The sequence below is a fragment of the Cnephaeus nilssonii genome, assembly GCF_951640355.1.
Source record: "Cnephaeus nilssonii genome assembly, chromosome: 4".
Taxonomy (NCBI): domain Eukaryota; kingdom Metazoa; phylum Chordata; class Mammalia; order Chiroptera; family Vespertilionidae; genus Cnephaeus; species Cnephaeus nilssonii.
In genome coordinates this window covers 11,139,740-11,164,877 of record NC_137075.1, presented here as the reverse complement: position 1 = coordinate 11,164,877, position 25,138 = coordinate 11,139,740, and the positions used below count along the sequence as shown (strand labels likewise).

The 25,138-nt window shown below is 40.5% G+C and overlaps 1 protein-coding gene across 4 annotated transcripts in view; it reads right to left on the bottom strand.

Moving 5' to 3' along the window:
- Positions 1-25,138, bottom strand: part of ARHGAP12 (Rho GTPase activating protein 12) — a 174,126-nt gene that overhangs the window by 6,132 nt on the left and 142,856 nt on the right. For all 4 annotated transcript variants that reach the window (XM_079768604.1, XM_079768605.1, XM_079768606.1 and 1 more), the window contains 5 exons: positions 23,942-24,023; positions 11,845-11,946; positions 9,386-9,484; positions 5,889-5,991; positions 2,828-2,944 (listed from right to left, as the gene is read on the bottom strand). In XM_079768604.1, the coding sequence (XP_079624730.1) occupies positions 2,828-2,944; positions 5,889-5,991; positions 9,386-9,484; positions 11,845-11,946; positions 23,942-24,023 (503 nt within the window). The remainder of the gene's footprint in view (positions 1-2,827; positions 2,945-5,888; positions 5,992-9,385; positions 9,485-11,844; positions 11,947-23,941; positions 24,024-25,138) is intronic.

Below are 25,138 nucleotides of genomic sequence, written 5' to 3'. Positions count from 1 at the left end.
CTTCCCTCCTCTGCCAGCCTGGTCACCCCTAACTGCCCTCTCCTGCAGGGTTGATCACCTCCAACTGTCCTTCCTTGCAAGCCTGGTCCCTCTCAACTGCCCTCCCTTGCAGGCCTGGTCCTTCTCAACTGCCCTCCCTTGCAGGTTGGGTGCCTCCCAACTGCCCTCCCCTGCTGGCCATCTTGTGGAGGCCATATTGTGTCCACATGGGGGCAGGATTTTTGACCACATGGAGGCAGCTATATTTTGTGTTGCAGTGATGATCAATCTGCATATTACTCTTTTATTAGATAGGATAGAGGCCTGGTACAGGGGTAGGGGCCAGTTGGTTTGACCTGAAGGGTGTCCCTGATCAGTGTGGGGTTCCCTTGGGGCATGGGGCGGCCTGAGTGAGGGGCCTGTGGTGGTTTGCAGGCCAGTCACGCCCCCTGGCAACCCAAGCGGAGGCCCTGGTATCTGGAATTTATTCTCCTTCTACAATTGAAACTTTGTGGCTCCCTCCGCGGCCGGCAGCCATTTCTATTGGGGTTATAATTGAAACTTTGTAGCCTTAAGAGGGTGAGCCCGGCCAGGGTGTACGGAAAGCTTTGCTTCCCCTGTTGCCAGGGACAACCCTGGCCTGCTCTCTCAAGCTCCATTCTGCCGCCATTTCTGTTTGAATTTGTTTACCTTCTATAATTGAAACTTTGTAGCTTGAGTGGAGGCTTAGGCCTGGCAAGGGCAGGCGGAAAGCTTGGCTTCCTCTGTTACCTAGGAGACCTTGCTCTCTGTGGCTGTAGCCATCTTGGTTGGGTTAATTTGCAGACTTGCTCTGATTGGATGGTGGGCATGGCTTGTGGGTGTCGGAGGTATGGTCAATTTGCATATTTGTCTATTATTAGGTAGGATGATTTGCACTCTGCTTATCCCTTCCAATTTCATTTCAAACAATTTTCCTTCTTTACTAAATTCCATGAACATCCCAACTTATATTTGCTTGAGAACTTTATTACTTTCTATACCATCTGTAGAGATCAATATTCCCCTAAATTCAGCTCCTTCTCATCTCATCAATCCTGGTCTCAGCTAAATGTCATCGCCATAGGAAAACCCTCTGAACATCCTATCTATCATAACCCACTTCCAGTCACTATTTTATTACGATGTTAGATTATTCATAGTAGACGTTACTCTTTTAAATTATGTTGTCCATCTCTCATTTTTATATATAAGTTTTGTAAGGGCAAGGACCTCGCAATTGAACACCTGGCACTTGGTACATACTCAAGTATTAAAACTAGTATTTGCGTGCCCATCACGAGCCAACACTTGATTTCACAAAATATATTTCAAAGACTTCTATTAATCTTTTAGCCCAAAAGCTTTGAAATGCCAACACTTGTGTTAAGCATTCATGAAAACAAACAAAATATCTGAACTAGTGAATAACAACATAAAATCGCAACAGTTTATATTTCTCAGTGAAAAGGCCTGGTGAACAAATTAGTGGCTATTTCAATTCATTTATTTTTGAGGTTTTTTTTTTAAGGTTCTAAACTCAAAATATTAAATTAATATACATTATCGGGGAGTATTTATCTATAACTCTTAGGTTGCTAATATGAATCACTTAATTAGCTGAACTCTTCCTAAAAGTTTTAAATATCCTTTTAATGAAACCCATCTGTGTATTTTATTCAGATGCTTTGCAAACAGATGTTTCAGTGATGATTTTTATCAGAAACTTCATAATCAGAGACAAACTATATTTTATATATATCCTTTACCTATACCTTTATTTAAAATAACTATCACTATTTGGAATTATGTATTAAAAAACTTACCTTTGGAATTAAATATGCTTGCAAGAATATTGTATATTGTTTAAATCACATTATATGATTTTAAAAGAATGCTTTCTTACAAAGACAAGATCCTGTGCATTATGATTCTTTTAATGAAATAACAAATATACTAATTTTTAAATTATCTTAAATGAGAACTGAAGATAAATAAAAATAAAATTGCTTGTTCACTATTTTTTCTTCTTTCTACTGTGTTAATGATTGTCAATTCAAAATTTCTTCTGATCTGTACATCTCAAAACTGAAAATTATGTCTTCTAAAAATGTGCCACGTGCCCAGTGGGTGTTACTCAGTGGTCGAGTATCAACCTTTGAAACAGGAGATCACGGTTTGTGCCTGGATTGCAGACTTGATACCCGGTGTGGGGCATGCAGGAAGCAGCTGATCAATGATTCGCTCTCATCATTAATGTTTCTATCTCTCTCTGTCCCTCCCCATTCCTCTCTGAAATAAATAAAAATATATGTATTTTTAAATAATAAACAAAAATGTGCCACCCATATGATCACACTTGTGTAGTTCTTCTAGTACAGGGTTGCTAAAAACTTAGTTTGGTATTTATGTCTGCTCAATGCTTAAGTTAAAATAAACTCTTCATGTGAATTTTAAAAATCAATTTTAATTACTCAAATGTATTTTAATCACTGAACCTAAAAACTTTATGTGTGCTGAAACCTGTTTGGCTCAGTGGATAGAGCGTTGGCCTGCGGACTCAAGGGTCCCAGGTTCGATTCCGGTCAAGGGCATGTACCTTGGTTGCTGGCACATCCCCAGTAGGGGGTGTGCAGGAGGCAGCTGATCGATGTTTCTCTCTCATCGATGTATCTAACTCTCTATCCTCTCTCTTCCTCTCTGTAAAAAATCAATAAAATATATATATTTTAAAAAACTTTATGTGTAAGGAATAAGAACATTTTTATTTTGGAATATTTTTAGTTTTTAATTTAAAATGTCTTATTTCTGATTTCATACTTCTACCTACCTTTAATATAACCTTTTTCACGTACAGCTTGTAAAGTGGGGCGCCGTGTAAGAAACTTCTTTAAGTTTTTCTTAGTTTTTTTCTGTTCTGAAGAATCGATGCTAGACACTTTCATGGCTTAAAACAAACAGATATTAAGCATTTCATAAAATAAAAACCTTTTTGAAAAAAGTTCTTCCAGCTCACATTCAAAATATATTGTGATATATAAAAATCACAGTATAAGTTCAGTTATTCTAACTTTAATATGGTTTAAGAGTAACATGTGAGGAATCAAACTAACACAAACTTTTTCAAAGTGAAAAACCAAACAATACATTCCATTTTTATAACTAAGACTGACCACAAATTGTACCTTCTTTGGTATATATGTCAAGACATTCCCAAGTTACCCTAATTCACAATCACTATTTTATAAAGAATACTAGAGGCCCAGTGCACGAATTCATACATGGGTGGGGTCTGGCCAGCCCGCCCCTATGGGGGCCGATTGGGGCTGGAGGGCCCGATCGCAGGTGGGGCCAGCCAGGGGAGGGGCCACAGGAGGTTGGGAGGTCCGATTGGGGCCCGGATCGGGACAGCTGACCACCACAGTGTGTGTCATAGCAACTGGTCATTCTGGTAGCTGGGCTTTTACATATATAGATACAACTTATCTTCTTTAACTCTCCATCAGTTTTAGAAGGTAAAAATAAAACCCAGCAGCGCCAGCCAGTTTGGCTCGGGGGATAGAGCATTGGCCTGTGGACCAAAGGGTCCCAGGTTCAATTCTGTTCAAGGGCACGTACTTTGGTTGCAGGCTCCTCTCTGGCCTGGGCCCTGGTCAGGGCTTGTGCAGGAGGCTACCAATTAATGTGTTTCTCTCACATCATTGCTTCTCTCTGTCTTTCCCTCTCTCTTCCACTCTCCCTAAAGATCAATGAAAAAATATGCTCAGGAGAGGATTAACAAAAAAACAAAAGACCAGCAAAAAATTATCCTATATAATAAAGAGCTAATATGCTAATTAGACTGGACATCAGAATGACTATAAATAATGCATCAGCTTTGCAGTCTGGATCTGTTCTGTGGCCTCAGCCAGGCACAGAAGATCCACCTAGACCCAGCTAATTCTCTTGTCTGTCTTTTTCTTCATCCTTCACCAGCCCTCCCTCAGGCTCGCCGAACCCTTGGCTGTGCTGGCCCGGCGCAGAGAACTAGCTTAATTATTTATAGTTTAGGTTAAGTTTCATCATAATTATCTATACGCTGAACTAATTCTTTGGAAAATGTTGTATACTGCCTTTAATATTGATTTCTTTATTACAATAACGATTCAAAAAGTAAATTTCTTAAAAAATAACTACATTTGAGGAAACAATATATTAATAAAGAATTAAAGTAAGAGAATTTGTATCTGTTTACACTGTTATATGGTAACAATGTCAATAGGCCTACACTTCATTGGAATATGAGAGAACAAAAGTAGAACTGATTTTCTAATCACTCAGTTAATTTGAAGGCTAAAAATAAATTCTCAGTTATATGTGGATTTGTTAAAATAGATTTAACAAAGTTCAGAGTCATAGCTAATGGCCTATTTAAATTCACAAGACAATGCTTTCTTAAAACTGCTGGCCTAGCTCTGGTTCTTTATGTACATAGGATCTGGAAATATGGGTGCATGCAGCTGTACTTGCACAGACATACCCTAGTCCAGAGATGGCTGCATGGTGTCCAGTATGACTTTTGACGTTTTAAAGTTTAAGATTCTATCTAGAATCATAAACAATAATTATATATTTTTAAATCAATAAAGTTCAGTTTCCTAGAGACCTCAAAAGAAGTTCATCCTAATATATATTTTTTCTCTTTAAGTATCACAGTCCCTCAAAATTAATATGATGCTCTAGGGATGCATACAATGAGGTTGAAAATAACAATGAGTTAACAAGGAGAGTATTACAACATTGAACTTGCAAGTATTTAATCTTATAACTTCTTTGTAACACTGGAGATTTCACTTAGCTTTTATATATTTTTTAAAAATCTTTGAAAAGTAAGCCTCCTAACATTTAAATCAAAAAAGGAGGGGATAGTAGAAGAATATCAAAAAGGGAAAATATCCTGTAAGTAAATTACATCTAGAAAATTAATACTTTAGAAAATTAATTGTAAGGCTAAAAGCAAGACACCCATGAAAAATACACAAGGTGTCAAAACAAGCCAGAGGAAAATCATTTGGGCAAAAAATGAAATAGGATCCCAAGTCAAATTTATAGAAAATATTCCTTTATTAATTTTTGGTCGAGAATATGTTTATATATTTTCAGAAAATAGCTCCGAGACCATGTGGATTCCAGCAACAGAGAGGAATCGACAGGACTACTCCAGCCATGAAGACAGAAGAGAAGCAGTCCAGAGATGGAAGATGCTGACGTGGCCTTCCCATACTAGCAGTTAGCAGCTGTGCATCACTGTAGGTTGCCCAGGACCAAATCAGAGAGTCGGACCTGCATTACCACCATTTGTCCACCATCCAGAACTGAAATGTCAGTGCTGACATGTATACATAAGGAACTGTTGGACATTGAAATTGGGTCTCAAAAGAACTGTTGGCCCAGAAAGAAACTCACTACAGACTGATTCATTTGCCTGTCACTATAACCATTATTGCTTGTCTCATTTTCGGTTCTTATAAGTGTATTTCTAAATAGCACATGATCTCACTCATCTTGGGGAAATAATGAACAACATAGACTGATGAACAAGAACAGACCCAGAAACAAGGAGGCATGGATCAGACTGTCGGGCCTCAGAGGGAGGGTAGAGGAGGGTGGGGGTAAAGGGGAGAGATCAACCAAAGGACTTGTGTGCAAGCATATGAGCCTAACCAGCGGTTAAGGACAACAGGGGGTGGGGACATGTGTGGGGAGGGGTGTGGGATGGGAATGGGGGCATGAGGACAAATATGTGATACCTTAATCAATAAAGAAATTAAAAAAAAATAAAAAAAATCTTTGAAAAGCAAAGAGAATAAGCTCACTCAAACCACTAGCCAAATAGAGAAAGAATAACTTACAACGAAGTTTTCTAGGATCCTTATGGTCTTTTTCTTTATCTTGTTTTTCTATTCCTGGTGAGTCTGGTATTTCCTCTTCAATTGCTTCATCAGTTTCTACTGTCTATGGGTTGCAGATTTCGCAAACATGCATTACTTTTGATATTACTTTAGATGTAACAGCATAATTTTCAGAATAATCACTGACTTTTCAAATTATTTTAGGGAACCAATTAGCATATAACAGGTATGATTTAGATATTTGATAAATCATTTAAATTAGTCTGTTTTTTCTCCTTAGATGGCATTAATTCTGAATTTCCAAAAAGAAAAATTACTGATAATTCACAGACAATGGATTCACACTGATGGTGAAGTGATCTTGCCTCATTTTGATCAACTGCATATGAGTGTCAGTAATAACAGTTAAAAGGTCAGGCTACAATCTATGGTGCTAGAACAAGATGAAGCTACATTCTGAGAAAATGGCACAAGATAACTACATTTTGTGTCAATAGTTAATCATTATTCAGACTCATGGATGTTAAGAATTGAAAGAAATCCTAAGGATCTTAATCTAAGGTCTAACCACTTTTATAGGTTAAAAAACTGGACTGAGTTCTCAAAGCCAACCTTGCATTTTGCCTTTCACACTGAGGTCTTTATTCAACCAAGAATTTATTTTTCTGTATCATGTAAGGAAAGGCTCAAATTTCTTCTTGGATATCCAGCTGGCCCAGCATCATTTACTAAAAAATTTATTCTTACTCACTAGTCTACAGTGCTATATCTGGCATAAAGTGTCCAAAGATACGGGGGTCTATTCCACAGGTCTTTGTATCTATCCTGGTATGGATACAACATTGTATTAAATAATATAGCTTTACTGAAGTCTTGGCATATGATAGAGCAATTCCTTACACTTTCTTCTTCAAGAGTGTCTTGTATACTTTTAAGCCCTTTGCATTTCTCAATGAATTTTAGAATAAGCTTCTCAAGTTTCAGGAGAAAATCTAATGGGATTTTGAGTGAGATTCAAAAATCTCAAATCTATAAATTTATAAATCAATTGGAAGTATACTGTATCTTTGCATTATTGAGCCTTTTAATTTATGAACATAATATACTTCTCATTTAATTTAATTAGGTTTTCTTCAATGTCTCTCCATAAAGTTTTGTAATTTTCCCTGACAAGGTCTTGCAGATCTCTTACTACTTAGTATCTTTTGCCACTCTGTAAATGGTATATATTTTAAAATTTCATAGTAGTAAGTTCCTCTCTTTTCACTTGGTTTATTCCTTGATCCTTCAATTCTAAAAAATAAAACAAACAAACAAAAACACTTTCTCTGCAAGGCCTTCCCTGACCTTGAATTTTAGAATAAGGTTGGTCCCTACTTAATCAGTGTTTTTATAGTATGTTATACATCCCATACTATCATAAAACTCACCACATGTCATTATATGAACTGGTCAGTTGTCTGTCTTCAGTAATCATCTATCTTTTATGGCAAGCTCCATATAGAGAGGTATAGCATCTGACTGCATGCTGCTATATCCCCAGTTCATAAGGCATGCACACATTTGCCAAATGAATGCACCCAGACTTGCTTTCAAGAAAGCTGATATTGGGTAGAGTAGATGGCACATTTGAAAAGATTGGGCTCAGGTTGTTGAATTTTAATGGGAGTTACAGAAGGTTTCTAAGCAGGAAAGAGCTGTAAAATTGACATTAGAAAGTTTCATATTGCAATGGCATTAAAAATTAATTGGTGGGGAACTCAGAAAGAGAAACTAAAAAAGCAATCCCATTTACCATTGCAACAACAAAAAAGTAAGATAACTAGGAATAAACTTAACCAAGGAGGTAAAAGTTCTGTACATAGAAAACTATAGGACATTGAAAAAAGAAATAGAGGAAGATAACAAAGAAATGGAAGTGCATACCATGTTCATGGATTGGAAGAATTAACAATATTAAAATGTCTATACTACCAAAAGCAAGCTACAGATTCAACGCAATCCCTATTAAAATACCAATGGCATACTTCACAGAATTAGAACAAATACTCTGAAGATTTATACGGGATCATAGAAGACCCAGAATAGATGCAGAAATCTTGAGAAAGAAGAACAGAGTAGGAGGGATCACAATACCAGATATCAAACTATACTACAAAGCAATTATAACCAAAATAGCCTGGTACTGGCACAAGAACAGGCATATAGACCAATGTATCAGAACAGAGACCCTAGAAATTGATCCACACCATTACGGTCAATTAATATTTGATAAAGGAGGTAAGAACATACAATGGAGTAAAGACAGTCTCTTCAATAAATGGTGTTGAAAAAACTGGACAGACACATGCAAAAGGATGAAACTAGACCACCAACTTACACCATACACAAGAATAAACTCAAGGTGGATAAAAGACTTAAATGTAAGGCATGAAACCATAAAGGTCTGTACATTGTTTAGAGGGAAGGAGGTTTGGAGGGAGGGAGGGAGGGGTAGATATGAGTCATTTGATAGAAGAGGTAAAAGAGGAAAAGTTAAAGCATACTCAGATTCTATATCTGGGTGTTTTGAACTGAGGGAATCATAAAATTTTGGAGCTTGAAAGGATACTTAGAGACAATCAAATCCAACCTCTCTATTTTATAAGTAAAATACTGATGCTCACAGAGGTAGATACTAGTACCTTAGTAAGACCATAACTCATTAATTATGGGGCTTCACCTATAAATTCTCTGATAGACATCTTAATCTCTACTAAAGCCAGTGATTCCCAACTTTTTTTCTGTCTCTGTTTAGTTTTAAACCATAACACATTCCACTATGTATTCATTTTCAATTTTGTCACTGACATGTGATCCTTATTTAGCAGCCATGCCCCATATTGTGAATGGGTAAAAATATAATCTAAGGAAGTATAGCTCTAAGTATAAATCTGCAGTTCTTTTTAGTTACTGTATATATAAGGAGAAATTTATCAGGAACATGAGGGCACTGGTTGGGGTATGAGGGAGAGCTAGAACATCTGAGAACACCTTGGGATATTGGGGGATTAGATGTGTCACTAGTAAAAAAAAGCATGCTAATTAAAAGACTACAGATTCATTTATTTCACAATTTTGCCTAGGACCTATTTCCACCAAGTAGTACTATTTTTAACTCATTCAATCATTGAATAAATACTATGCACTAGGCATAGTGTATCTATCCCTTCTTCTTGAACTATTTCTTTTTGGACCAATGCCTCATGTGTAAATTATTTACAATAATTTAAATATTTTAAATAGTTAGACACTATATAAATGAGAATGCTAAATCATTCACCAGCTCCTGGGAATTAATGAAGTGACCACTGCCTTACCCACTTCTGTAAAAATATATATTAAGAATGTGTTTTTTCCACATATAAATTGGAATATAGAGATGCAATAAACAATTAGAAAACCAAAATGAAAAGCTGCTCTGAAGTAAAAAAAATTTACCTAAGTCAAACACATACCTGATTATTGATAGTAGTACTAAGAACTTTAAACCAATCATTAATAACAGTATCATTATCAGACTGAATTAGCAATTCTGTTCCTTGACGGGTTTTCAGCTTTAGAGAAAAGGAAAAAGAAAGAAAAAAAAAAGAGAGAGCATGGTTAGTGCTTTCAACCAAATAAATAAATACATTTAATTCAAAATCTAAAAAACCACAAGGAGAAGATTATAAGCCATATAATATATTATGTGATGAGAGGTTTAAGTACTACACAGCAATGGAATATCTCTTATTTTAGTATAAAATAATATCAGCTGAATTATTTTTTAAAAATATATACTTTATTGATTTTTTACAGAGAGGAAGGGAGAGGGATAGAGAGTCAGAAACATCGATGGGAGAGAAACATCTATCAGCTGCCTCCTGCACACCCCCTACTGGGGATGTGCCCGCAACCAAGGTACATGCCCTTGACCAGAATCGAACCTGGGACCTTTCAATCCACAGGCCGACGCTCTATCCACTGAACCAAACTGGTTAGGGCTCAGCTGAATTCTTTTATAAAATGTAAAGTTTTTCTCACAATAAATTTTCAGTGAAAATCTTAATTTAGGGTCCCAAATTCCATTACACAAATGACATAACACTTACTGAAATATAATATACTTGATCATTAAAAAATATGTTTAAGTACCAAAGCCATACATTTTAAATTAGAACTGAAACATAATTCATAAAACCTATGATATTTTTATATAAATCTGAGAAATTTCCCCCCCCCCTCTGGTTAAAAAATAAATGTAGGGAAAAATGTACATGGAGTTAGACTTACATTAATTCCTATTTAATAGAAAATATAATGGCTTACTACAGAGATAGCACAGATGATATATGCCATATCCTTTTTGGGCAGAAATATTACTAAATTTACTAAACATTACTAAAGTGTCAAATCACGAACTAACTCAAGTAAGGATACTATTGTATTGTGCTATCTGAAAGCAATAACAATTTATGTATAATTTCTTTGTTCTAAGTTTCTTACAATTGCTTGAAGTAAAGTTGGAGAAAGCCATCCTATTTTCTGGTTGATAACTTTTTTTTTCCCTGCAGGAACTTATGGCAATGTTTCCCAAACAACATTCTAAGACATAAGCCTCAAGCACAGTTCCTGAAATAATGTTTTAAAAAGGTATTTGACCACTGAATCCTTTTCATTCTGGAATCAGTTATTGGCACTGCAAGGCTTATTCAGAAAATAGTAACTTTCTTCCTTGCATTTTTCTAGAAAGTGGGTCAGGTCAGTCAACTAATACTGAATATTCAGTGGACATAAGAAACACTGTTAGAAGTTCTTAAAGATAAGGAAATAACATAGTTTTTCTGCTTAAAATACAAAAAAACACTTTCATCATCTAGTGGAGAGAATAACTTACAGATGTCGACAACCCAAGGTACATTAAAATAAATGCTAATTTTAAAGCATAAACAAAGCCGAAGCATCAATGTTGTGGTAATGTTTCTTATGCAATATAGATAATGTTGGGCATGGGTCAGTACCCAAGGTAAAATAATACAGAGTGAAAAATCAAAGAGGCAGGAAAACAGCAACTAATCCAATCTGCCTAGACAACAAGCTAGGAAAGGACTAAACCTTGAAGCTAGAAAGGAAGGTTGGGATCTGAAAGATTGTTTGCAAAGAGAGCCTCAAAAATTCTTCCCATCTCTCTATCCATACTCTACAATGTGACTTTGTACTGCTCATCAACTGGTGGACTCTAATTCCCCTCAACCCAGAATACTTGGCTGGCCTTTTGACTTGAGTTCACCAACAGAATATATTTGACATATGACTTCTAAATTTAGGCTGCAAGAAGTCTTGCAGCTTTCACAAAGCCCCTCTTGGAACCCTGATTCCAACACATAAAGAAGCCTGGGGTAGCCTCCTTGAGAATTAGAGATCTTGTGGAGAAAGAGGCCTAGCAAACAGCTGGCACCAACACCAGACAAGTGAACCATCCAGCCCCAGTCAAGCCACTGGGTGACTGAAGACTCATGAAAGATCAGAAGAATCACTCAGCTCAGTACCAGACAAATTAAGCAATGTGACTCTTCGTAAGCTGCTAATTGGGTGGTCTGATTTGCAGCAATAAATGACGCAAAATCACACATTACTATGCAGGGGTTTTTAATCACAAAATGGAAAGTATTTTTAAATATTAGATTTCATAGTAAATGAAATCATACCTTTTTTAGTGCTGCTGGGGAAAGGCAAGATTTGTGGAACAAAGGCTCGTAATATATGTGAGATCCTATAATTTATGCAAATGAAACCCAGATCTTCATACCAGCTGTTTTTCTTAATACAAACTGACTTAATTATACTGAAAGGCCATTTCCAAAGTAACTCAAAAAAAGAAGATCCAATCACTACAGTTAAGAATGTGAATTATACTCAGAAAAAAATTTATTACCTCAAATACATTCTTTTTGCTGGATTTATCCTTGGAAGCCATCTCAATCATCGCCCCCTTAAGGTCCACTGTGAACTCTGGTTTGGACTGATTACTCCCAAACTTCATGTTTAGAAAAAAGAGAAAAAAAAGCCTTTATGTGATATTCATGTACATGTGTACATTCAAAAAGAATGAAGACCAACTTTATATTATTAACAATAAATCAAACAGGTGATTATCTCAAATTCTTCTCTTTCTCTATTATAAAATAACAATTTCCACTTTAAAACTGAAAAATGTCTGCAAGACATAAATATATAGGTCATAGAAAAGGAAATAAAATGACAACTTCTATCATAAGAAAAATACAAAATAAAGCCACATTAAAATCTTTTTTCATCCAACAGTGTAGCAAAAAGGAAAAGGAAAAAAAGGTAATAAAATAAAATACAAACTTTTGAGGAAAAACTGTGTTGGTGAGGCTATAGAGCAAAGGTGGGGAATGTCTGGCCTGCGGGCCGTATAAGGCCCACAAAATCATTTGGTCTGGCCCTGCCAAGGCATTAGGGGTGAGTTAATTAAATGTTTGACCAAATATAGCAGGCTAATTTTCAAGTTGATAATTTTGTATGGCCCGTGAATGATGTTACGAATATCCAAATGGCCCTTGGCAGAAAAAAGTTCCCCACCCCCGCTATAGAGTATTAACAACCTTCATATGTAAGTAGGGTATAAATTAGAACAACTCCTAGAGAGGAAAAATTGGTAATTCTATAGAGTGTCCAAAAAAAATGTACACACACTTTTTTCTGATAGCTCAATTGATGTTTCTTTCTTTTCAGATTTAATCCATTGGAATTAATAATTATTCAAAGTGTATATACATTTTTTGGGACACAACCTATATATTTACAAATTTACAAATACATGTATTCTTTGGCTTAGCAATTCCATTTCTTGGCATTTATCCTAAGCTTAATATGACTACGTGAAATGATGTGTTCAAAAAGGCAAGGCAATATATATATATATATAAATATCTGGCAGATATTAAGTACCTTTCTACCTAATAAATATTCTCTAACTATGATTTGGTGATTTCAAGAGTGATTTCCTTACTAATTATTTGTTGTCAACAACTACCAATAACTTACAAAGTCAGAAAACTCTATACCCCATGTTCTTTAATTTAGCCTTTGTTAGAAATTATAATTAGAGCCAGATGCTATAAAGCCTTAGCAATTTAATGAGGAACTGTGAAAATAATAGGAAGATAGTTGGCATGGCTGGTCTCAGAAGAAAAAGCACTTAACTAGCTATTATATTTTGTTAACCAGATACGAAAAAGATTAGCAAATAGCAGAAAATCTATGTTAAATGTAGACTTATACTGTATCTTGCAATCATTAACTTAAATTTTTGTTTAGTCTGTTAACTAAGAATGTAAAACAGCATTCCTATGTCACTGAAAGGTTTGGAGGTTTTAAAATCTTTAAGGACTGATGAACTGTAATCTTAAAGTCAGAAAGATTTGTTACAGGAAATTTCATTTGCTAAAATATTTTCAAGTCAAATTAGATTTGCCATTGGAAAAAGATATTACCAACCTTGTCATAATTTATTCATTATTCATAATGTCAGTAGTTTCACATTTAATAAATGGTTCAACTTCATCTTTTTCCTTTTAGTCCATTTTTGCAGCTAGCAATGTGGACTTAAATAAGTACTTGTTATAACAAAACAAAATTTAGGATATTATATAGGATTTTTATTAGTGAAATAAAAATAATAATAAGATTTTTAACTATTCTACAAATTCTTGGCCTTCTTACATACAGTTTGTCACTCAGAAGACATTTAATTAACCATAAAGTTACAATGGACATATAGAAGTTTCTGAGCAAAAATGATAAATCTCAAAAGTTATTAAAACTTAAGTATACATATTTAACAAAATGATAAAAATCCATTTAATTTATTACATGCTCTGTAGATGGTTTGCTACATATAAGTTAAGATACAAGTAACTAACCAAATAAGATAAAGTAAACAACTATAAATTCAATAACATGGCATCGAATGCTAGAAAGATGCATTCAATATATAGTTGGCAACATCTTGTGTCTGTTATACTTTCTTTTTCAAAATCCAGTCTCACTTTTCTCTACTGTAATCAATCCCTCCAATGCATTCATAGCAAAGAAAATAAAATTACTGTGGCAAAGGGTATGCAATAACAACACATAATAGTGACAGCTGAGACAGGATCAGATTTTACATAAGTGACAGCAGGCCAAAGACTGACAGAATTTTTCTAAGAAAGCAGAGAATGTAAGAGCTCAGAGACTGAGCCCTGTTGGCAAAATGACTTGGTGAAAAAGGGGAAGAAAATGATGATGTCATAACATGGCACAATGGCAAAAGGACACACAAGAGAAAAGCATAATGGGAAACAGGTAAGACAAAAATACAATTCTACAAGCAGACACAACACAGCAAAGTTGAACTTCCAAATACTTTTACAAAAGCTCTAATTTTATCAGAATATTTTCTGACGTTATTACATAAATTCATGTTTTATTTTTAAGATTAGTGATGAATAAAGCATTATACGTTAAACAGGCCTGTGTTAGCTAAAATCACGACAAAGAACTTGAAGGATAATAGAGAAGTCATCTAAGCTTCCTCCTTGTGATCTGCTGGGCAATATTCTCTGGTACTCCTTCCTGAGTCTTCTTAGATGACCCTACCATCTAAGCTGCCTTCCCCTTCCTCTAGGAAAGTAGTTCTCAAATAGAGATGATTTTGCCCCCTGAGGACATTTTTAGTTGTCACAACAGGCGGTTTAGATGCTACTATCATCTGCTAATCACCTTATAATGCATAGGACAGCCCCCACAACAAAGAATTATCTTCCCCAAAGTGACTATTTTTAGAAATTTGAAATCATGTATAAATAAATTTGAATATGTACCAATATTTGTGTGAAAAATTTTTAAAATACTCAAGGTATATGATGAATGCTATCTGAGAGGGAGCATATGACACACTGTATTATAACTGTGCATGTGTTGATTTTCCCCATTATAATGTAAGCAATGAAGACAGGGACCAAAACCTCAAAATTTAACACAGCCCAGAACATAGCAGTTTTTATGTCTGTTGAAAAAAATGAGGTAAGGAAAAAGCAAGTGTCATTTACATTACTGATATAACAAACCAGTAAATAACTAATATTTTCCAGAAAACTAGTGGAATGTATCTATCCTTATGGAGAAGGAAAATCTCACTGGATTTTTAGATAACACAACAGCTATGCAAAATGTATCTTATACAGTGGAGTTGCATGCCACATATGTACATTTCTATTTACTCAATTTTAGCTATCCATAGAACCAAAAATAAATACAAAGCGTGAATGATTTTTAAGAAACATAACTTCAAATAGTTTGGGTGACTTTACTCATCAATAAGTATATGCAGTGGAGTAAGTATAAAATTTGAATCAACGACTTAAACTGTGTTGATCTAATTTTTAAAGAACCATACTTCTATAACATAACCCCTTATCATAAACCATCCAAACTCAACTGAAGGAAAAGCCATTTCTTCCCAAAATTAAAGGAAAAAACTGGCTGTGCTACAGACTGAGCTCTAATATACCATCTTCCAAAGAGATGCACAAGGGCAATTTTTATTATAGCTGATTTTTGTCCTTTTAGCTTATATGATAGCATTAGCATCTCATCCTCAGGGAAATCACTGTATAATCAGCATACATTTTACCTACAACAGATCTAATTGGTGAGTGAGCAGAAAAACAAAAGTAGGATTCTTTGAAATCCTTTTTTGAGTAATCATTATTATAGAGTTAATTAAGAAGCATCTTAACTGGCATTCTGTAACAGAAAAATTAGGAAACAATCTAAATGTCCATCCTTAGAAAAAATTATGGAACATCTACATAATGAAATATTATGTAACCCTAAAAAAGATTAAAGGAGATTTTTATGGGCTGAGTGATTTCCAATATATATTGCTAAGAGAAAAAAAGAAGCAAAATATAACAGCATACATAATGTGGTAGCTTTTGTCTACAAAAGAAAGAAAATGTCAGACATATATTGTATTTGCTGATTTTTGAGAGCTTGTTTGGAGGTTCTAGCAGGAGAGCGAAGCTACTTGTATACCCTTAACTGAAGACCAGTCCTCTCATGTGGGGGAGGGAAGTGCACAGCTTCGGGAGGAACGCACATGGATCGGTGAGAGAGGAGGGGGACACCCGCCTAGCCAGCCAGATCAGCCGAATCAACCCTGGCGAACAATGGGGTTAACAGATGTCGCAGCCAGATCGCCCTCACATCCTCTTTGCCGATTTTTGCAAGATGAAACACAGGAGGAATTAACCAATAACTAATACAAATGGCAACAAAAAAGAAACACCCTCCATATTTAATCAATTTTTAATATTTATGAATATTGTATATGCCAAAATACATCATACACACACATACACTTTTTATTTGAATAATCTTACTTGCTTTTACTTAAGCCATTTAAAAATTAGTTTTCAGTCCCTTAGTATGTGTTATTTATGGGAAGGAAAAAGCAAGGCTATCTTGAGATTTTTAAAAATTTGTCATCAAATAAAAACTAAAAAGAACCAAAATAGCAGCATACGTAAATGTCTGCACTTGCTGCCTCCCACAACCACATCAAAATTGCAATTAAAATACAGAAAATTATCATCCAGAACCGCCAGAAAGCTGGCTGAGTGGAAGTACTACAACTAGAGAGGTAAAGAAGAAAGCACATTGAGACTGGTAGGAGGTGCAGAGGTGCAGAATGGGCTGGTCCGGCACCTGGGTGTGCCGCTTTTTTAATCGGGAGGGAGATTGCCTCTGTGGAGGCTGCCAATTGGCCTGGAGGTCAATTCCTCCCAGTGATACCAACAGCAATCAAGGCTTAACTACAATAAGACTGTGCACACAGCCCACAAAGGGGTGCACCAAGAGCGTCCACCTCAGGTGACTGGGGAGGCTGAGCCACTGGGCCCTATAGGACAGCTAGCACACAAAGCCTCCTTATCAACACAGGGAAGCAGCAAAATGCGGAGACAAAGAAACATGTCACAAATGAAAGAAATGGAGGAAAGCAAGCTACAAGATATAGAGTTCAAAACCACAGTTATAAGGTTACTCAAGAATCTTCTAGAAACCTCTGAGAAATTTAGTGAGACCCTCGAGGATATGAAAAAGGACCAATTAGAAATTAAGCATACACTGACTGAAATAATGAATAATATACAGAGATCCAACAGCAGACTACAGAATCCCAAGAATCAAGTCAAAGATTTGAAATACAAAGAAGCAAAAAACACCCAACCGGAAAAGCAAAAAGAAAAAAGAATCCAAAAATATGAAGATAGTGTAAGGAGCCTCTGGGACAACTTCAAGCTTACCAACATCCGAATTATAGGGGTACCAGAAGAAGAGAGAGGGCAAGATATTGAAAACCTATTTGAAGAAATAATGACAGAAAACTTCCCCAACCTGGTGAAAGAAATAGACTTACAAGTCCAGGAAGCGCAGAGAACTCCAAACAAGAGGAATCCAAAGAGGACCACACCAAGACACATCATAATTAAAATGCCAAGGGCAAAAGACAAAGAGAGAATCTTACAAGCAGCAAGAGAAAAACAGTTAGTTACCTACAAGGGAGCACCCATATGACTGTCAGCTGATTTCTCAACAGAAACTATGCAAGCCATAAGGGAGTGGCAAGAAATATTCAAAGTGATGAATAGCAAGAACCTACAACCAAGATTACTCTACCCAGCAAAGCTGTCATTTAGAATTGAAGGTCAGATAAAGAGCTTCACAGACAAGAAAAAGCTAAAGGAGTTCATCACCTCCAAATCAGTATTATATGAAACTAGAAGCCCGATGCATGAAATTCGTGCAAGAGTAGGCCTTCCTTCTCCTGGCTACTGGCACCGGCTTCCCTCTGGCACCAGGGACCTGGGCTTCCCTCCGGCTGCCAGCAGACACCGGGGACCCAGGCTTCCCTCACAGCCCCGGCTTTGTCTGGAAAATCGTCCAGAAGGACATCCAGTCTAGTTAGCATATTACGCTTTTATTATTATACATGCTGAAAGGTATTCTTTAAGAAGAGAAAGAAGAAGGAAAAGGTAAAGATAAAAAATATGAACAAAGTGACAACAAATCCATATCTATGAACAAGTTAATCTAAAAATCAAATGAATAAAAAAATCAAATGAATAAAAAATCTGATGAACAGAATTAATTGCTGAAAGGAATAGAATCAGGGGCATGGATATGGAAGAGACTGACGATTCTCAGATGGAAGGGGGGTGTTGGGGGTGTGGGAAGAGATTAGATAAAGATCTTATATGCATGTATGCATTACCTATGGACACAGACAATAGGGCGGCGAAGGCCTGGGGTGGGGTGGGAACCGGGTGGAGGGGAGCTACGGGGTTAGGGGGAAGAGGGACATCTGTAATAATCTCAACAATAAAAATTAATTAAAAATAAAATAAAATTAAAAATCACTACATTACCAAGCATTTTATCATATTCCACATCTGTTTAGCTTTTACTGAGACTATAAAACAGTGTGATTGTACTTTATTTAATTATACCGATATGAAATGATTACTAATATTATATTAATAAAATTTTATGTAAAGGCAAAAATTCAAATAGTGAATCTCCACAGTTAAAAATTCATTAAGAATTCTACAATTTCAGAGGGGAGGAGCCAAGATGGCGGCGGAGGTGAACGGCTGATCTGTTGCCTCGCATGGCAGTTTCGGAAATACAACTAAAAAGATGGACTGGTGAGCGCGGCGACTCCTGCTCGCGTCTCCCCAGGCTGGGTGGCTGCTCCTCTCAGTCAGCACCTCAGCCGGGGCCATGAGCTCGTGGGCGGCCGCGGCAGCTGCTGTGGCGGCGGCCGCGGACTCGGCGCAGTGGCTCTCGGTGAAGGAAGAGACCATCTTTCTGCGGGACGGGCCCATCAGCGTCACCGACCTGGCAGAGCTACCCAGTGAGATCCTCGGGACCCTGTTGGCCGCCGACACCGACTTAGAGGATTTTTAGGACTTCCCGCCTTACATTCCAGTCCTTTAGCCATTTTGAGGGAGGAGAACCAAGAAGGCAGGAAAGTTAAACAAAGGAACTTCGCCGCGCACAGCAATTTCAATAATACAACTGGAGGACAGAGCGTCTGCCACCCAGAACCACAGGAGAGCTGGCTGAATGGTGGATTTACAGCTAAGAGGGAAGAGGAAAGAGCGAACTCGGAGGGGCTGAGGTGCGGAGGTGCGTGGGTCGGGCTGGAGGCGGGGGAAGGGTCGTGCAGCTTTGGTTCCAACCCTAGGGGAGATTAGCTCCCCATCACCCTGAAATCCAGCTTCTGGGGACGCACGGGAGACCCAGACGCCTGCGGGGAGAGGCTGGACTCTTGGCCTTCGTGTCGGAGAGTGGGAGTAACTTCCTTGCGAAGGTGCGCCCAGCAATCAGTGTTTGCTGCGCTGGAATGCGGAACGAGGTGGCTTAGAAACGCGGAAAGCAGAAAAAAGCAGACTTGAAGCCACTGCGGTTCGCCATGCCATGGCCTGGTGGCGCCCTGAGGCCCCGCCCCGCCCTGAGACCCGCCCCGCCCTGGGACCCACCCCGCACGTTTTGCAGACCCGCCCCGCACGTTTTGCAGGCCCACCTGGGCTCCAAACAACAGCTTTTGCATGTGGGTGGCCTGCCCTATGGCAGCTTGACCAGATAAACTGCGGTTCTAGTCGGACTGCTCCAGGGACGCTCAGACAGGAGGAGGAAACTGCAATTTTTGCTGTAATTCCTGCTGAGTGGCCTCAGGCAGTAGCTGACCTACACTCCATTGGAGACCCAGAAAGGAGGGCATCTAGTGGTCGGTGTGAGATGACACCAGATTTCAAACTCTCGCATAAGAGATACATTCAAGAGGCAGACTCAGTGAGCGCCAAAGCCTTGCTGCACCAAGACCCGGCCCATAAACGTGTCTCCTGCACAGCAACTCTTCCTTTATAGACACAGAGGGTCCGCACGGCCAATTGGCCTGGAGGACAATTCCTCCCAGCGACACCAACAACCATCAAGACTTAACTATACAAAGGAGGACCAAGATGGAGGCATAGGGCGGAAGCCTGATTGTTGCCTACCACAACAATTTTGAGTCTAAGACGGGAGAGCAGAGCAGACACCATCCAGAACCACCGGAGGGCTGGCTGAGCAGATGCTCTACAACTAGAAAAAAAGAGAGGGGTACGCGGGATAATGCTGATGCCGGTGACCCAAAGATCACACTTTAAGAACTACGGCTCAGGCGACACAAGGGCGGCCTGGAACGTGCTCGGCGCAGTTCCCCCGGCGGTCTCCGGCTGAGGGGACGGCTCCACTCGCTGCCGAGCACGGACAGACGAGCCCCTGGGAGACATGGAGTGGGAGACTCCGCGCTTGCTGACCTCCGAGTCCTTCAAGAATCTCAACGCCCCGGAAGCGGCCAGGTGCACACGCTCAGCGACCGGCCACCGCTGCAGACCCAAGGGCTGACGCAGCGACCCCGGACCAGCCCGCCGCCGCGCACCGGGCACACCGGAGCTTCGCCAAGCCCGCCAACCAACGAGTTCTGCGGCGGCTGCCCTGGAGCTCTGAGAAAATGGCCGAAGGAATTGCTGAGATGGAATTGACCAACAGGAATTGGGATCAAGAAGACGAAACCCCGCACCCCTGGGTCCGGGTGAGGTTGGGAACTGGGTCAGGGTGAGGCTGGGTACCGGGTCCGGGTGAGGCCACATGCCCCTGGATCCGGGTAAGGCTGCACGCCCACGGGTCCGGGTGAGGCTGGGTCCTGGGTCTGGGCGAGGCCGTGTGCCCCTGGATCCGGGTGAGGCTATGCACCCCTAGGTCCGGGTGAGGCTGGTACCTGGGTCCGGGTAAGGCCGCACGTCCCTGGGTCCGGGTGAGACTGGGTCCCGGGTCCGGGTGGGGCCGCCCCCATGGGTCCGGGTGAGGCTATGCGCCCCTAGGTCCGGGTGAGGCTGGTACCTGGGTCCGGGTGGGGCAGTGCGCCCCTGGACCCGGGTGAGGCCACGCAACCCTGGGTCTGGGAGAGGCCACACGCCCCTGGGTCCGGGTGAAGCTGTATCCCGGGTCCGGGTGAGGCCATATGCCCCTGGATCAGGGAGAGGCTGGGTCCCGGGTCCGGATGAGGCCTCGCGCACTTGGGTCCAGGTGAGGCCACGCGCCCCTGGGTCCGGGCGAGGCCGTGTGCCCCTGGATCTGGGTGAGGCTGGGTCCCGGGCCCGGGAGAGGACACGCGCCCCTGGGTCCAGGTGAGGCCATGCGCCCCTGGGTCCGGGTGAGGCCGTGTGCCCCTGGATCTGGGTGAGGCTGGGCCCCGGGTCCGGGTGAGGCCATGTGCCCCTGGGTCCGGGGGAAGCTAGATCCCGGGTCCGGGTGAGGCCACGTGCCCCTGGATCCGGGTGAGGCTGGGTCCCGGGCCCGGGTGAGGCCACGCGCCCCTGGGTCCGGGTAAGGCCACGCGCCCCCGGGTCCAGGTGAAGCTGGATCCCGGGTCCGGGTGAGGCCGTGTGCCCCTGGATCCGGGTGAGGCTGGGTCCCGGGTCCGGGTGAGGCCGTGTGCCCCTGGATCTGGGTGAGGCTGGGTCCCGGGCCCGGGAGAGGCCGCGCGCCCCTGGGTTCGGGTGAGGCCATGCGCCCCTAGGTCCGGGTGAAGCTGGACCCTGGGTCTGGGCGAGGCCGTGTGCCCCTGGATCCGGGTGAGGCTGGGTCCCGGGTCCGGGTGAGGCCGTGGGCCCCTGGATCCAGGTGAGGCCACGCGACCCTGGGTCTGGGAGAGGCCATGCGCCCCTGGGTCCGGGTGAGGCCACGCGCCCCTGGGTCCGGGGGAAGCTAGATCCCGGGTCCGGGCGAGGCCGTGTGCCCCTGGATCCAGGTGAGGCTGGGTCCCGGGCCCAGGAGAGGCCGCGCGCCCCTGGGTCCGGGTAAGGCCACGCGCCCCTGGGTCCGGGTGAAGCTGGATCCCGGGTCCGGGTGAGGCCGTGTGCCCCTGGATCCGGGTGAGGCTGGGTCCCGGGCCCGGGAGAGGCCGCGTGCCCCTGGGTCCAGGTGAGGCCCTGTGCCCCTGGATCCGGGTGAGGCTGGGCCCCGGGTCTGGGTGAGGCCATGGGCCCCGGGATCTGGGTGAGGCCACGCGACCCTGGGTCTGGGTGAGGCCACGCGCCCCTGGGTCCGGGGGAAGCTGGATCCCGGGTCCGGGTGAGGCCGTGTGCCCCTGGATCCGGGTGAGGCCGGGTCCCGGGCCCGGGTGAGGCCACGCGCCCCTGGGTCCGGGTGGGGCCACGCGCCCCTGGGTCCGGGTGAAGCTGGGTCCCGGGTCCGGGTGAGGCCGTGTGTCCCTGGATCCGGGTGAGGCCACGCGACCCTGGGTCTGGGAGAGGCCATGCACCCCTGGATCCGGGGGAAGCTGGACCCTGAGGCTGGGTCCCGGGTCCGGGTGAGGCCGTGGGCCCCTGGATCCGGGTGAGGCCAAGCGACCCTGGGTCTGGGAGAGGCCATGTGCCCCTGGGTCCGGATGAAGCCGTGCCCCTGGGTCCGGCCGAGGCCCAACCAGAGGGAATCGAACCTGCATTACCACCATTCGTCCACCATCCAGAGCTGAGGGGTCAGTGCCGACATGTACACATAAGGAACTGGTGGAAATTGATATTGGGTCTCAAAAGAACTGTTGGTCCAGAAAGAAACTCACTACAGACTGATTCATTTGCCTGTCAGCATAACTATTATTGCTTGTCTCACATTCAGTTCATATAAGTATATCTCTAGTGACACATGATCTCGCTCATCTAGGGGAAATGATGAACAACATAGACTGATGAACAAGAACAGAACCAGAAACAAGGAGGCATCGATCGGACTATCGGGCCTCAGAGGGAGGATAGGGGAGGGTGGGGGGAGGGGGGAGAGATCAACCAAAGGACTTGTGTGCATGCACATGAGCCTAACCAATGGTTAAGTTCAACAGGGGGTTGGGGCATCCGTGGGGAGGGGTGTGGGATGGGAATGGGGGGATGAGGACAAATATGTGACACCTTAATCAATAAAGAAATTTAAAAAAAAAAGAATTCTACAATTTCAATACTGGCTAAATCAGAGAATTTTAAACTATGTTTCTGCAATTGCAATTAATTGTACCTAACGCATATTAAGCATTCAAAAAGTATTAGATATTATGTCACAAATATACTTTTTAGAATTTGTACTACAAATAACTGAGGAGTAATAATAGTAAACACTCAAATATACAAAAAGTTTCAAAATGCTACAAGTAATGGTGACATTTCTTTCTCTTCTAAAACCTGGCTGACATTATATACGGACATGGACACCTGAATCACTGACTAGTATTTAGGGGTCCGTTCAAGGTGGAGCTTGGCACATTACTACTTATTTTCTGACTAAATACTTGAAATAGTAGAGTCACAAATAGAGGAGAGCTTTAATATCCTGAACATGAATCAAGAAATGTATTTGTTCTATCATGCCTAAATAGTAAGCCCACCTTTCAGTTCAATGGATAAAACAGAATCTGTTGATTTTAAGACATCATCTGTATACTGCAGTGTCTTCACCACCCAAAGTCAAGACTCCTTCTGTCACCATACATTTGGCCCCCTTTATCCTCTTCCACCTCCCCCCACCTCCCTTTCCCTCTGGTAACCACCATACTGCTGTCTGGGTCTATGAGTTTTTGTTTATTTGTCTAATTCGTTTGTTTGTTGCTTTCTGTTTTATATCCACCATGTGAATGAAATCATATGGTTCTTGACTTTTTCCATCAGACATATTTCACTTACCATGATATTTTCAAGGTGTATCCATGTTGTTCGCAAATGGCAGTATTTAATCTTTTTCATTTACTTTTTTTTTCACATTAGCCATAGCTAGAAGGACTATGGTATACTTCATGAACTTCAGGTACAATACTATCGACATATTTTGAATGTATAAAGCCCCCAAAGAGAAGAAATACTTACCCAACTTGTGCTACTTCCTTGAGTTTTGGTAAAGAGTAAAGATGAACCCTGCAACACGGCCCAAGAAGACAACCAGTTCTTTCTGTAATTATAAAGATGACCAATCAAAGTTCAATTTCCTAGTTTTTACAACCAAACTTTAAAAATTAAACACTATTTAGTGGTTATCAATGTTGTCCAAATTTACAGTCATTATTGACACTCTAATTGTTTTTATTAGGGATATAAAGCTAATGAAAATTACAATCATTTCATTATCCCAACATGACCATAAAGGCCCCAAAATCAATGAAGTTAGAGATACAGTTTATCAGAATAACTGTATACCTAATTATGCTTCCAGGGTACTTATCCAGGACTCTGAATATAGAAATATATAAAGGAAAACGCATTTATTCTCATTCAATCCATACTCCAGAGGTAACCAATGTTTACCTTATAAGGGAATTCAATCGCTGGCAGGCTAAAGTAAAATGTTAAATATGTCTACTACAGAAATTTATTAAAACTTACCTTACTGCCAAACATGTGGCCAGTTTTGTGGAAACTCTACAGGCACTCAAAAAAAGGTTTATTCTCCATTTTCAGAGTGTAGAATTTAATATCTATCAATCAGACCTACATTATTATTTTATTTCCTTTTATATCTACTTAAACTTCAAGGGTTAAGAAAAGGGAAATAAAGTTCACCACTACTTAGTCAACTAATATTTGACAAGAATACTTAATGGAAAAAGATAATTTTCAATAAATTATGCTGGGATACTTGAATATTCACTTAAAAGAATGAAGCTAAATCTGTAACTTACACTACTCACAAAAATTCACTAAAAATAGATTAAAGACCTAAATGTAGGACCTAAAACCATAAACCTTCTAGACAAAAACATAGAATAAAGCTCCCTGACTTGAGTCTTGGTAATAATTTTTTTAAATATGACATTTAAAGCACAAGCAACAAAATAAAAAAGTGGGACTAGATCGAACTAAAAAGCTCTGCATAGTGAAAGAAACTATCAACAAAGTGAAAGACAACCTACAGAATGGGGAAAAAATTTACAAACCAGATACCTGATAATGGGTTAATATCCAAAATGTATAAAGAACTCACATAACTTAACAGCAAAAGCCCATACAACCCAATGAAAAAGAAAAATGGGTAAAAGACCTGAATAGACATTTCTTCAAAGAAGATAT